This window comes from Geospiza fortis, unplaced genomic scaffold, assembly GCF_000277835.1.
Source record: "Geospiza fortis unplaced genomic scaffold, GeoFor_1.0 scaffold53, whole genome shotgun sequence".
NCBI lineage: Eukaryota > Metazoa > Chordata > Aves > Passeriformes > Thraupidae > Geospiza > Geospiza fortis.
Window position 1 is genome coordinate 6,922,716 of NW_005054305.1, and position 15,629 is coordinate 6,938,344.

Here is a 15,629-nt window from a genome sequence, read left to right on the forward strand (position 1 = left end):
TTCTAGCTCTGTTGTTTAGATATAGTTCAGACTTTCTTTTCTATAAATCTATTTGTTGTAACATTTCCAAAAAGTGAAAAGTGAAAAAACCCCAAAGGTATCTGTTTCAGGCATAAAGATAAAAAAAGCTTAAATACTTCTTGGTTGTCAGTTGTATAATGGAAAACATCCTAGCTGATAAGATTTTTTTCAACTCCTCTGGATCAGTGCTATTGCATTAATTGTTTGGGTGCCAAAACTTTTCATCAGGTAAGGTTACAAAAGTCAGTACCTGTTCTATTAAGTAATTTCTTTGTCTACTTACAGTACTTAATTTTAGTGAAGTTTTCCCAGTACAAGCAAAGGATCTCAATAATTTCAGCTTCCTAGGAATGCATTTTCTCCTGCAGCTACCATTTGGTTTATTTAGTTGGTTTTGTAATTCTGAGGACATGAAAGTACCTACTGTCCTACAGCAAATAATCATCAAATCTGTATTTACAAAAACTGACAGCTTGTATTATTAAAATTGGCAGAAGCCAAGAAATGCTTCCTAACACAATTGTATCACTGACAGCTTACTCTCAAATGAATTTGGGTTTAATTATGGCAGCACAGGAAGAACTGAAAGATCCCTTTGACTAAGTAGGATTTTAATTATATTTGATATCCTGCAACTTCTTTTTTGCCTCTACCATGGCAAATAAAAAAGAAAGAGGACCAGACTACCAAAGTACCAGATTATCAATTAAATGCTTCCTGTGATAAAGTCCTTATAGTTTTTTATCCCTTGAGTTTCATTACAGTTTTGTCTATGAATTATGCCTTCTCTAACTAAGTAAAAGGAGTAGAACTACATATTTGAGTGTTCAAAGGTCATCAGTTCTTTATTCATCTTGGCTTTTAGAAAAATATATTTAAATAATCATATTTTGAAGGAAAAGCTACAATACCAGTGAAACAGAGGTCCAAAATGAGTTCCTGGGAAAACTCCATAAAAATATTTACACATCAGACAAATTGGATTTGGTATTGTATATCATCAGCTTTTGTGTCTGAGTTTTGGGGGCTTCTTCTTCTCCTGGAATATGTTTTGAGTATAACAAAAATTAAATTATCATTAGTGGAGGTTATTTCTAGCTACCCCTTAGTTGAACTAAGGCTCTAAAAGGCCATATATAAAGGAAATTGGCATCTTCTTTATTGTTTTAAAATATTTAATAAAATTTAGATTAAATACAACTTTTTAATCCCATTTGAATAGAACTTTGAAATTATACATTTAAATCTGTAGCAGTTAGCTGGAATCAACCTCTAATGTTTATCAGAAGTGATGGTAGTGAAGCCCTGGAGAAAAGATTTTTGGAGTTGACCAAAATTATTTTATTGGATAATCTTATGCTCTTAAAAGACGAAACTTATTTGAAGCACTGGGCATTAGTTTTCCTTCCATATTTCATCCAATAAAGTAGTTTCTTATAGTATCAGGAAGCATGACTCAAAAAGAGCATGGCTATGAAAAATTCTTTATGCAATGCCTGTAAGACAGCTTTTTAAAGTTTCCCATGTATATTTTAAGTGTCAAGTAGTCATTTTCTTAAATGTCTTTCATGTCTGGAGTAGCAAGATTCTTTAAGAGAAGTTCTTCTTCATGTTGCAGAGAAAAGCTGGAAATTATACTGTACAAGTACCTATAAAAGGATGGATGAAAAATAAGGATTTTGATATATATTTAGGCCTAGTTAGGAAGATTTTGAATTCTTAAACCTAGTGCACGTGGAAAACAACTGATGTTTCCTTTGTCATGGCATCCTGTAGTAAATTGATGATTCCATACAGTATTAAATATGAAATATTTTGACTCTCACATTTTCTGTCTCAAAATTATGCCTTTTTTTAAAATTTATTAATCCCTTCACACTTGTTTTTTAGACCTGAGAGATAAGATCTGCACAGCATTCAAACTTCCTTGAAGACTATGCCTTATGGAAATGAGTTGCAGTGGGTGCCTTATTAGGCATTTTTGAGTTTCCCACTAAGGATACAGAATTCCCAAAAGGGGGAGCTGATGAAAAGTATGTTGGAAAATTCTTTCTTAAAAACAAAAACACATTTCACTAAAAGAATAAATCAAGACTGAATTTCAATTTTTTTGGTGGTATTAAAATTGAAAAATACAATGAAAATGAGAAGAGTCAGACTTACTGAGACTCATGTTGGAGATGAACTTAGCAACAGCTTTTGTTTTCTTTCTTCACTGTAAAAATCTCATCTAGATAAAATACAAGCACACTTTGTGAGTGCAATGCAATTATAGCTAGCCTCAGGAAAGAGCATTGACCAGTTTTATTACAGTGCCAAAGATTAGCCCTGGAATGTAAAGCTGAGAGAGGCCTATTAGGGACTTGGTTCATTAGAACATGTGGAACAAGACATTCATAAGGCACCAATAAATCCATTAAGGGGAAGAGGGTTCTGAAATGGCCCTTCAGGATTTTTATTATTAACTACAAGGATTGGTGAGGTTGGTGACATCAGAAATATGGTTTTAGCCAGCACTTACTGTCCCTTTTAACTCACTGTTCTCCAGTCCAAGTTCATTTTGAAATAAGCAGCCATAACTGTTCTAGTTAGCAGAGCAGGATCTGCCTAACACAGCTGAATTTGGAGAAAATAGCAGAAAATAAAATATCAGTGGAAAAGCTCTCTCGCATTGCCACGAATCCTGCATGAACAGAATCCTGCATGTTGACTACAGCTTTAAGTTTCTCATAAAGTCACAGTTAGATAGACTCTAGCAGGCTCTTTCATTTTCATAAATCAAAATTTCTGATGCTGGTTAATCCTGAAAAGAAACAGCAGTTTGTTATGTATGAAGGACATTTTGATAAAACTGTCCCAAGCAATGGCAGACAAGAAACCTGTGCTGCTGAAAAATGCTACTGCTGTCTGGTCAAAGCTGGGTTTAAATATTGACCAGCTCCATAGAAAATAGATTTGTCAACAACATAAAAAATAGCCACTGAGAAACCAGAACATTTCTCTGCATCCCAATTCTTCTAATTCCCAGAGATCTCAAAGCTTCCATCATTTCATGGAAGAAAAAATAGCTTCTGTATCAGGAGCTTGAGATTTCCTCACTAGGGAAATACAGACTACTCAGATAAAGGATGCTTGATCCTGGTTGATATTTTCTACCAAACGGGGCTGCTCTTTCCCAAAGTGGTTTTGAGATACTCACTGTTGGGTTTACCAGTCTTGTGGTGCAAAACTTCCAGCTAGTTGGGTCCCAAAATGCTTCCAAGAGTTTCAGAGCCCCAGCACCCTCAGCTGGACAGGACTGAGGCAGAGAGAGGTGTTTCTGTTTCCTATGTGCCTACTTGGGCAGAACAGCAGCTTTTGTCCAGCCTGAGAGACTGTCACCAAGTGTCACTGGTCGGGATTCGCAGCCTCTTTTTCCAAATGCCCGCTGCATCACAACCATCACATGGGACTTGATAAATTTTTCATGCCAGAATTAATCAATTTCAGTGGGCAGTTTTCCTCACTGGCATGTGTCCTGCCTCCCTGGGGCACTTCATCTGTCACAGACAAACTGGATGGGGATTAGTGGCAGTGCTAGTGGGGTGGCTCTTCTCAGACCCATCAAACTGCATCTGCACGTGTCAGGTCAGGAATTTTTGGGTCTCCTGGGACATGTGTGGGGCTTTCCAGAGGGGAGTGCCTTCTCTGGGCATATAGGCAACTGTTTCTTTTGATGATGTGGTGGTTTAACCCCCTCTGTAAAGTAAATCACATGCAACTGCTCGCTTATTCCAGTACCAGCCCCACCGCCCCAGTGGTAGGTAGAAACAGGGGGAAAAAAGTTAAACTCATGGACGGAGATACAAACAATAATTGAAACAAAGCAAAATATAATAAGAATAATAAGAATAGTAGTAGTAGTAGTACTAGTAGTAGTACTAGTACTAGTACTAGTACTAGTAGTAGTGACTCAGAGAGAGGTAATAATAATGAAACAGAGAGATACAGCCCAAGGTAAGTGGTACCCACTACAGTGGATCACCACCCACTGACCAAAGCCCAGCCCATCTCCAAGCACCAGTTGACACCTCCTGGCCAATTGTCTTCAGTTTATGTAGTGGGCAGGATGCTCTGAGGTGTGGCATATCTCTTGGGCCACTTTGGGTCAGCTGTCCTGGCCATGCTCCCTTCCAATCATTTGTGCACCTGCTCACTGGCAGAGCCTGGGAATCTGAGCAGTCCTTGACTTGGGGTAAGCACTACTTAGCAACAGCTAAAGCAACAGTGTGTTATCAACATTATTCCCATATTAAATTCAAAACACAGCACTGTACCAGGAATAAAATTAACTGTATTCCGGCCTAAACCAGGATGGATAGGTTTTTTTGGAGCTAATGATTTAAATGTAGCATGCATTCTTTTTATCAGGCACAGACATAGCTCAAGAAATGGAATGTAATGGAAATATACTATTTATGAAAAGAATGACATATAGTAGGGCTTAATAAAAGATATTATTTACCCTATGAATACTGAAACAAGAAAAACACTTATTTGTGAGAAAGATTATTGCAGTGCTCATAATCCAAGCAGCACAACAGGAAAGATAAATGAGGCATTTAGTTCTCATGTTATGCATATTACATTATATTCCCACCCACATTTTATAAACCAGAAAAGTATATTAAAAAATAGACCAATTATGCTTCTGATACATGATAAGCATGAATATGAAATTGTAGTCAAAATAGTTCCAATCAAACTATATTATTTGTTTATTTATTATTTTCTTTCTAACACTACTAATGTCATAAAAGTTTTCAGCTTGGAACTTGGGTAAAAGTGAAACATTCACAGTATCTTTTTCAGAGTCTGGAAACCTCACACTTGCAAAGATTTCTGCTTTGGAATGTCTAATATATTGAAGCCTTAATCCCACTCTAATTGGTACTGTACTAATTAGCTTGTGACTAGAATTTTAATTAGATGCACAATAGGTGTTCTTACCTGCAGTAGAGGAGGTATTTCCTGGGAAGAAAAGTGAAGGGAAAAAGATTGTGAAAGGAATCTATAGAACACAAATATAATCTAATCCCTACCATAAGAAATGTATACATTAATTAATATTTTTCAAAATTATGTCTCTGGAAATGTATTCTGTTTTTCAAAGCACATTTGCTTTGTGATTTGCTTTTCTCCTGTGAAGAACAAATTGTACTTTTTTCTTCTGTGATGTGACTTGTGCTGTGAGGAAACTGAGAAATACTGGACCACAACTGCAGTTAATTAGCTCAGGGCCAGCCCCAGGGACTGAGGTGGACACATGATGGGCTCAAAGCAGGAGTCTGTAATCTGAGTTGAAGAGTAGAGCTGTGTACCTGTGAGCTGGGTCACAGGGAGCAAGGCTGAGCAAGGAGATGCCCAGCACCTTGACAATGACATTAGTTGAGCTTGGGCTGTGGCACGTTCTGGAGTTAAAATGCATGTGAAAAGCTTGGAAGATGCAGCTGAGTGAATTCCTGTCAATAGTGACTCAGAAGTACCAATACTCTGGTAGATGAGCATCATCTATCACTTTTTTCTATCAGGAAAAGACAGGAAAGAGGGATAGAATGTATCTGTCTGAAAATGCTGCCACCACTAATGTTCTCATTAGCTTAATGGCATATACCCTTACAGAGAATTTTAGGATTGTCATTTGGGTGAAGGCTATTTTAAAATCTGCAAAATATCTAGTGCAAGAGTCCTAAAAACATAAATCTGAAGTTCCTTCCTTCTCTGAAGAAGCCTGAGTTCTGTGTTTATAAATATAAAGTTATTTGTCAGGCCTGGTAATCCCCATAAGCCCCAGCAGTGAAAAGGGTGATTCAATTTCAGAAGATAATGGGACATTCTGAAAAATGATGATCAGGTCCAGGGAATGTTTTTATATGAGGAGATATAAGCAGTAAAAGTAAAGGGAGGATGAATTGCAGAAAACAGAAAAACAGTTAAAGAATTATTATTTTCCCCCCCACTAAAGAGACACTTTTACAACATGCTTTCTGATGGAAGTGGAAAACATGCTGTACAATTTGCATGATTTGAAAAATATTTTTTGTTACTAAATTTTGACTGGGAAAATTCTTCCACATGGTGAATAAGGTCACAGGTGAGCCACATTCCATGCTCTGCAAGATATTTAAAAGCAATAGCTAAGGAATATTTTTGTCCAGGTGTCAATATGAGGCAAGTGAGAATAAAGTTGCGCTCCTTATGTTTTCGATAAAATTTGTAGCAATCACTCTGAGAGCAGTAATTACTTCACAAATGTTAGAGAACATTGGTGGAATGAAAACATAAAATTATTAACTGGAGAAACATCTGTAAGATTTAAGTGTCAGTTGTGTCAAGAAGTGGAAGATGATGTCATCCTTGTGCCAAAATCAGATTGTCCCAATCTCAGTCAACACAGGTAATATGTGGTCTGAAAGCAAGTTGCACATTGTGGAATGATGCTGAATATAGGAGAAGTCAGAGAAATTTATGGTGGCCTATAACCAACTCTACAAGCAATAAATATTAATCAAAAATTGTGTTTGCTCTGAAGTATTCACTCAACTGCCCTGCCTAGTAAAAGATACTATCTTTTCAAAGGGCTTTATTAACTCACCTGTCCTATGAGATCTGGGCATTTTCCATGGCAAATTTGTCTCCTACCATGAGTTTCATTAGAAACAGAAAGGAGTGGGGAGCTCAGGCCATGGATAGTGGAATTATATTGCTTTTAATTTTTTTATGGGAAGAGATTTGAGGCTGATTCATGTAAAAAAGGCATTACTTCTTGCTGTCTAATTAAGATGCTAGTTGGGCCTGGCATATCTTGAGGAATCTCATTTTGCAGGGAGGTTTGAGTCTTCCCTGACACCTCCAAGACACCAGCTACCTCAGATCAAAGGCTGAGTGACCACTCCTGTGAATCACTATCCTGAGAGCTGTTATCTCTGCAGAAAGGGAGGATACATTAGCTCAGACTTCATGCCATGCTACACACATCCCTATCACTCGTGGACAAATGGGAGCCTACTTGAATATGAGGTGAACTTGAATATCCCTGCAAAGAGGCTGCATCCATACCCTTTGTCCCCTTCCTAGTGGGACTGCTGCTCACATCACAAAACATCCACCATAGATAGCACTTCAGCAGTCTTTATCAGTACTCTGAGAATTGAATAGGCTGCTTGGAAAAGGCAGTTATAATGTACCACCATTTCATTTGAACTGTGCAGTTTGAAAGAGAAAAAAAAAATCACAACAAAACACCTCCTATGTGATTGCCTTCCTGTCTTTGTGAAATAGAAGGAAACTGGTTTTCTGTCTTGAGTTCTTTGGTGATGGTAGACTTCAGCATCCAGTACTTTTATCCTTCCTGTTGTATACATCTGGAGGTTTGCTATGGGATACAGTGCAGTATTTTTGATTGCAGGCTTGTATAGAACATCTCCTGTGTAGTGTGATGTTATTTTACACAGTCTAGTTGACATAAGGATGGAGATTAAAATGCAGGTCAGAAGTTCTAACCAGACTTGGCAGGCAGGAAAGGATATTGGTTCGACAGGGTAATTACCCATAGGAAGTGGTGATGCTGACACTAGTTTTAATTTTTTGAGTGCTGCTAAAGATGTTTATCTTCACTCTGAAAGCTTTGGTCTTTTATGGTTTGAATGCTGGCTGTGAGAGAAGCTGTCACTTTTCTCTCTGCTCTATCCAGCAGTAGTGCTCTTCAAAATAGTAGAAAGATTTTTTTCATCTGAAAACAGAAGGAAAATATATTCTTACTTCTGAGCCTTTTTGTGAAACTCATTTAACCAGAGATACACTGCCCTGAATTTGAATGAATATTGGGAGAATGCTTGCTTGGGTAAATAACATGTATTATGTTATGGAGTAGAGATTTAATTGCTGTTGTTTGTTGGGGTTTTTTTTTGTCTCCTCCACATAGAATTGGCTAGAACATAGTTTTAGAGACTATAAAATAATATCCGAATCTTTTATGATTTCTTCTCTCTTACATAATTTAAACTGAGGATTCCTTATTTAAGAAAACCTAAAATGAATTTCAGAGCTTGTGTTATGTAAGCCAGTTAGTTACATCAAGCAGAAAAACTGAACACTGCCTTTGGGAGAGAGGGGCGGGAGGGGGAACAAATGCTTGAAAGCAGAGTCCAGAGAATGGAGGACAGTTTGGGGACCAGGTTCTCCACAAAGCACACCACAGAGAGGCTGGCAAAAGGCATCGGATACACGTGGAGCACCAGTCAACCTCCAAGGTTCTTCAGGAGCAATTTTGGATGCTTATACGTATGTTGAGTCTGGGAATAATGCTTAATGTTTTTACATGATTTTGTCTTCCAGAATGATTGAAGATTGTGGGAAAAGAGGAAATACCATGGCAGAAAGAAGGCAGCTGTTTGCAGAAATGCGTAAGTACTTCCTGGAAATGTTTTGCTGTGATAGACCAAGCCAGTTGCTATGCAATGTCAGTAAAATTTATGCAAGCTTTCCACCTCAAATCTCCCTTGCACAAATGAATATCATAAGATCAAAACTGCACAAAAATGGGCTGATTTGACCAAAGCAGGAAAGAGGGGTTTTCTACATCAGTTTTTTTATTGAATTATTTTAATCCGTAGTTTTCTTAGGACAAGATGATGGAGTGCACAGGTTGCAATGAAGAGGGATAAAGGTCTCCAAAAGCTACATCTTTTTTTGGAGGTATCTGTATGGGTTGACCCCAGGCAGCTGCCAAACTCCCACATACTTGCTTAATCAGTAACCAGCCCCCAGCAGAATGGGAGAAAATATAGGGAGAGCAAAAGCAAGCAAACTCATTGCTTGAGATAAAGACTTGATTAGGTGACAGAAAGAGAGGGAAAAAATTACAAGAGAAACCAAGAGCCAGTGATGCAAAGGTGACTATTCCCCACTTCCCAAAAGCAGACTGATGCCCAGCTACTCGTGGAACACTGTCTGCTTTGGAAGACAAAACTCCCCACCCCCTTCCTTCCCTACCCCAGTTTTATAGCTGAGCATGACACTATATGATGTGGACTAACCTTTTGGCCAAGTGGGGCATCTCTCCTTGCTGTGTCTCCTCCCAGCCTCTTGCCCATCCCCAGACAGCCCTGGGAGGGGACAGAGTAGGAAACAGAAAAGCCTGAGTGCTGTGCAAGCACGCTTCAGCAACAGCTGAAACAGCGGTGTGTTATCAACACATTTTAGCCACAGATCTGAAACACAGCACCACGCAGGCTGCTCTAAAGAAAGTTAACTGCATCTCAGCCAGACACAGTACAGGGACTCATGTACTTCATATCCCACTTCAGTGTCATTTTTTGTAGTTCCTGATGAAGTTGTGTTCTCCCTGCACAATCGTGTGTCAGGGATGTACCATACCAACAATGTTCCTGCACTTCTAGAAGACAGTCATCTCTAATTTCTCTTACAACCAATCCACTGTTTCTCCAGGAAGTTCTGTTACGTGTGAAGTTTGAGACTGTCACTCTGTTACTAGATTTACCTGCGTTTTGTGTGTAATTACTAAGCTTCCTGTTGTTTGTCCCCTGGCTCATAGTAAACTAGGACAGAGCATCTCCCTGATTGTTGGTGGCAGACTAAGATGGGCATTACTGGGACTGGAGTTGTTGTGCATAATGAAAGGCCAGGTGTGTGCTGGTGAATTCAGTGTGTGTGAGCCCTACATCTGAGTTCTCCAAATTAAAGACTTCCCACTCACATGGCCTACCAAGAACTGGTTTGGCCCATTCTGCAGCATCCACTACTCTGTTGTGCCCTGTAATTGTTTTAGTATCACACAATGCTTCCTCTTGTAACTCATGAATGTTTCTCACTGATCTTTTCTCTCTGGTGCCCAGTGACAGGACCTGAGGAAATGGAATGAAGCTGTGTCATGAGAGGTCTAGGTTGGGTATTAGAAAGGGATTCTTCGCCCAAGAGGGTGTTTGGGCACTGGAACAGGCTCCCCAGGGAAGTGGTCACAGCACCAAGCCTGACAGAGCTCAAAAAGCATTTGGACAATACTGTCAGGCACATGGGATGATTTTGGGAGTATCCTGTGCAGAGCCAAGAGTTGGACTCAATGATTCTTGTGGATCCCTTCCAACTCAGGATATTCCTTGATTCAGTTGTCTCTTGTGTACAGCACCTTGGAACCTTGGAGGGAGGTGTTGTACGTTGGCCAGAATCAAAAAATGTATTTGTCCATTATCAGAGGGGCATTAATTTTTATCAGCTCAAGTCAGTGACATAGGTACCATTAATTTCAAATAGTTTTAAATACTCCTAAAATATTTAGGACTTTGCTGTGAAAATTTGTGGTTTGTTTCCACAGTTTTGAAAGCTGTTTTGATGTTGGATTGTTTTGCAGGAGTTAAGGAGGTGTTGGGAAAACCAGCTGGAGGCAGAGGAGGGTCTATTTTCCTGTATTACACACCAGTAGTTATAGTCTACTATTTTCTTCTTTCACATTTTAGTATTTTGGCATACTTACTTCAGTCTGGTTTATCTCACATGTACTTCCCTTTTCTGTTTGCCTGCCTCTGTTCCTCCACCTACTACCTATGTACACAGAGAACTGGATGTTCCAACTAGGTAAAATGAGGGGAAAACATTAAGTCTTAGTGGAAAAGTGGAAAAACTTAAATGTATTTTAGCCATCTTCATAAAACACTGAACTTTGCATTCTGGGAGCCCTCAGATACCTCTGTGTGTGGAGGGTGTGCTTCACTGAAACCAAAATTCATCCTGGGATCACATTCAGCTGTGTGCAAGCCCTCACTTTAACATGTGTAACAGAAACCATGTGCTCCTGATGCCCTACATATTGTGGTCCATGTAAAGCTTCTTAACATTCTGATAGGCATAAGCCTGTGGAAATAGGTGAACTCCACAACCTGCCAATATCAGAGGAAGAAAATTCATAATATAAAGGCCTTTGCCAGTGGTTTTGGCTCTTGGGATCTACATCTGCAAGTCTGTGATTAAAACCCCACAATAATTTCACAAAGTGGGTCATGTTCCAGGCTACACAAGATAGAAAAGAGGGGGGAAAAAAAAAAAGAAAAAAGTGAATCCAACTTTTCAAGCCTTTTTAAGTGGGAAGTTTGTCCTGAACAAGGAATAGAAGGATTTGATTCTGACTTTAAATTTCGACCATTGTATATTCCCCCTGTATATTGAGAGGTCCAGTTCAGCCTTTTCTGTTTCCTTTCCTTCAGAAGAGGCATCCTTCTAGTTCCAAATTACAAACATTTGTGAATTGATATCACAATCATTATCACCTTCTGTAGAGTCCCGTGGTTAAAGCTTGTATTATAACTCAAAATGCTCTGTTGGACATGAAGCTACTAGGTCTTAGTCTTACCTTAGTCTGACCTGACATGCCCAGGTATATCCACACTGATGAAGAGTTCAAAATATGCATCAATGTTGGCACATATTATCCAGCAAGAAAACAGCAGCCAAAGTTGCAGTGTGTCCCTTTGTTATTTTTGCAAACTGACAACAGTGTTGCTTGACATGAGCATATTCAAAGGAAACAGAGTGAGGCACTGCCAGGAGGCAGAAGAAAGGAGAGGCCACTGGCAATCCTGTAGGGAAGTTACAAATTTGCTGTCTCATTTGCCATGCTCAGTCCTGGACATCTTTCCATTGGTTTATCAGGACTCTCCATCACGTAAGTGATGGCACTTTTCTACAGAAGTTATTTGACAAAACAGATCTCTGACTGTGGCAAAATGTGAGTTATGACAAAATTAAATTGTCTATTCCAGGGTCTTATCAGCAACACCTATTCCCCAAATAATATCAAAATAATACCATCCACTATGTGTGCAAATAGTAAAATAGAAAAAAAAAAAGGTAACATTGCCCACAAATTTGTTTATTTAGGATTATTACTGCAACCTCAGAAACTCAATGAGCCAGAGTCTCACTTTGCTTTCACTCTTTAAATTTCGTTATAAGGTTGAAGTTTTATAAAGGAGCACTGGAAGTTTATTGATAGCTTTCACTGAAGAGGGGAAAAGTTACATTAATTTTACTTATTTTTCCTGTTAAAAAAGAAAAGCTTAGTGTTGCAAGCTTTATCCTCCCTTTCATCTACAAAGAAATATTCCTAAAGCTGTCAATGAGATACTACTGGAGAAGAGAAAAAACTGTATAATTTTAACAATAGCGGATATGATGGAACAAACTTAAAAAATACTTTCCATACCTGATGTTAAGCAGTCAAAGGTAATTTCTCCTTGGAGTAGATGGTGTAACTGGCAAAAGGGAGTAGCTGGGAGCCTTGGGAACACAGTGTGGGAGAATTTGGTCAGGAAAAGAGCAGACTTTGGGGAGAATAGAGAGTATCATTCTCATTTTCGTGTCATAGGCCAGAGCACATTTGAAAAATTTGGGTGCAAAGGATGACCTTGTTTAAGAAAGTGTGGTGAACAATGCTGCCAGAGGCAGAATGGAAGCTTCAGGCAAGATTTATCAGGGAAGGAAGCCCTCCAATTGAGTCACAAGGTGCAGAAAGGATCCCACTCACTCTAGAAACTCCGTCTCAGAGAGTAGTCTGAGTAGAGCTCGATCCAGTCCTAGTCCCAGACTTGGTCAAGAGTTTATTTCTTAAGCATTATATAGATGTAATTGATACTTTCTATGACTTCATCATGCAGGATTAAGGATAGCAAACCAAATATATTTATAGGAATAAAATAAATCTTTATTTAAATTGGTGATAATGATAACAATTAAGCTAAAATATTTTAATCAAAATTTTTTACCAGATAGTATAGATATTTATAACTAATTGTATTGGGCACTACTTATTAAATAAATTATTTCAAAAATAGCTTAATAATTATTAAGTACAGATCAGTGTTACTCACCTGTATCAACACTGTGGGCAAATCTCTTCCACTTGGTCTGAAGGAATAGCCTTGAGGGGTGTCCCCAGTCAAGGGAGGAATTGCCACGTATGTAATCAGAAGGAAAGAGTTAGAAGTCCCTGCCATTAAAAGATGGAACTGAGCTTTTCTAGTATAAAGTGACTGACTGTCAGTCAGATGTTTCTAGGCTCCCCTTGCCAGCTCAGCAGCTTCAGATAAGTTATCAGTACTATCACTTGTTGCTTCCTTTATCAGGAACTTTATGTGCCACATCCTCACCAGTGCTGATTTCTGTCAGGCAAGACTGTTTTTCATGTCCCCAGAAGGTTTAGCTTTGGGGTTGTGGAGTCAGGCTGGTCTCAGCATTCCTGAACACCTGAAGCAGCATGATCCACCTTCTCCATCCATCACTGATAATTTATGCAAATGGGAGAAAATTTGAGCTGTTTTACCCCCACTTAGACAGAGTATTCTGCCACAGATGCCAACGTGGCCATATGTTCTGCAGTTCAGCTGAGAAATCTTAAAGCATTTAGGAAGCTTGTGTAAAAGCAGGGCTGTATTCCACTCCTCTTACATCCTGACTGCACCTTGTTTGGTGAGTTTGTTGGACGCTGTGCCAGGTTCTGCCCCCATACTGGCCCCTGTGTCCTGTCCTTGTTTGTGAGGGAGCTGCCACTCAGTTTGTTCCCATCTCTTGGACAGCTGCTTTGGAAATGTTACTGGATCTTTACATTGCAGCAGGCAGGGCCAAGCTTTGTGTGGAGCACAGAGCTGACCCTCAGAGGTCTCCATTGCAGAGAATACACATCCACAAAGTGGAGAAAGGCCTCACACCCCTTGCCATTGCCCCGTTCTGCAGATTGCCATAAGTCTTTATGTTACAGCACAGTGTGTTTTCTGATTGGGTTTGCTGGCAATACCTTGCCCTGGTGTGGCATGTCAGCTAAAGATATTTGTTATGAGCTTTTTTTGCTGAATATTAAAATTCAACTGAGATTTTCCCTGCTGTTGGAGCCTGGCCAGTGTGTCTTTTAGCCTGCAGCTTGACCAGATTGTTCTTCAAAGTGACAGACACAGTGGGCTGACTATTCCTTGCCTTCCTTTCTAAAATTCTTTTAACACTGTAGCTCCTGACATTCCCCTTGTTACTCCTCACTCCTCTCTACTCTCTCTGCAAAAGGGGAGAGCCTTGAAAATTGTTAAACCGAGGCAGCTCGTGTGTCCTCTTTGTTCCCTGGCTTCCCTGCTAGCTAAGAGACGCACAGGTCACATTCCATCCAAATGTCACCGTTCTTCTCTTCCACTAGGGGCTCAGGATCTGGATCGCATCCGCTTGTCCACCTACCGAACAGCATGCAAGCTTCGATTTGTTCAGAAGAAATGCAACTGTAAGTATGCCAGCACTTCTTTCACCTACATTGTTACAAGCTTTCCACTGCACTCTGCAGTCTGTGCTTTGCACTGCTGGCAAACCAGGGCTGTGTGATGTGGCATTGCAAAGGACACTCATCAGAGTGCCTGGGCAAGCTTCAAATATTAACCTGTTTATGTAAGGAACTTGCCTCAAATATGCCAGTGATTCAGTCATAGAAGGGTGGGGCAGGATATAGGCCACAACTTTAATTAATCAGTATGTTAGCTGCATTCTCCAATGTTCCTGTGAAATAGCATTTGTGAGCTTCAGCAGGGCCCTGCAAATTAAATGCTTTTATAGCAGCTCTGTGAGAAAAAATGCTGCCTTTAGTCCTCTTCTATTTAGGGTGCAGCAAAGTGCAATGTTGGTCAGACCCCTCTGTTTCCAGAAGGCCAGCTAAATGCAGCTCTTCTGAGAGACTGAACCTGCTTGTAATCTCTGCATATCTGTCTTAATCCCTCTAGGTTTTATTAGGAAATTTCCCACTTGATTAGTGACCTTTTTTAACTTCTCTTCTGAGATTCAGCTGCATTTTCTATTAGCACAGTCACGTGCTGTGAGCTTTAAAGGCGAAATACATATAAAATCTGTAATGGAGTGTATCCTTTCTTCTCCATCCAAAATAGTATGCAAATACTTAGAAGGGCAGATTTGGGTAAATGTGCTTTACTGGACCTTTCCACACCAACTTAAAAAAATACCCTAAGCAAGGGCACTCTTGTCAGCAGTAGCAGTAGGGAGAGGACCAACACAGAGAAAACAAGTGGGTTTTAGTCCTCACATACAGACTAGAATGACAACCTGTCTATGCTTGTGCTGCACACAGTGGTAAGTATGTTTAAAAATGCTCACTGTAGATAGAAATTTACCACCCTGTTAAGTTCCTAGTTTTGGGGTTACATCTGTCTGTGTTACAGAAATGTTTATCTTATGCTGTCCAAACATACTGGAGAGGCCAACTTGTAGTGAAAAATATTTTTGAGAGTATTTACTGTGTTATTAGCCATGGAGCTGATAGTTTAATCACTTTTGTAGCACACTTATCATATTTTTAATATGTCCTTAGCTGAAGTATGAATTGAAGGTTTGGTATCACATTATAAGCAATCTGCCAGACACAAAACCCAGGGGGGGTTAGTACCTGCCCAGCAGCTGGCTTCTCCCATTCAGGAGCAAATGTGTTGAAAGATGCTATTATGTTGCATTCAGTTGGGGTTTTTTTAAATCTTATGTTTAGGAGGATGACATTTTCACTTCATTTTCATGGTAAC

General features: G+C 39.5%; 1 protein-coding gene across 16 annotated transcripts in view; it reads left to right on the forward strand.

The window, feature by feature from the left end:
• DTNA (dystrobrevin alpha) overlaps positions 1–15,629 on the forward strand; it is a 169,213-nt gene that overhangs the window by 62,848 nt on the left and 90,736 nt on the right. For 9 of the 16 annotated variants that reach the window (XM_031066548.1, XM_031066556.1, XM_031066550.1 and 6 more), the window contains exons 1-2: positions 8,399–8,465; positions 14,252–14,332. In XM_031066548.1, coding sequence (XP_030922408.1) covers positions 8,399–8,465; positions 14,252–14,332 — 148 coding nt within the window. Of the gene's footprint in view, positions 1–8,380; positions 8,466–14,251; positions 14,333–15,629 lie in introns of those variants that run through there. The other 7 variants (XM_031066557.1, XM_031066552.1, XM_031066542.1 and 4 more) reach the window with 2 other exon arrangements.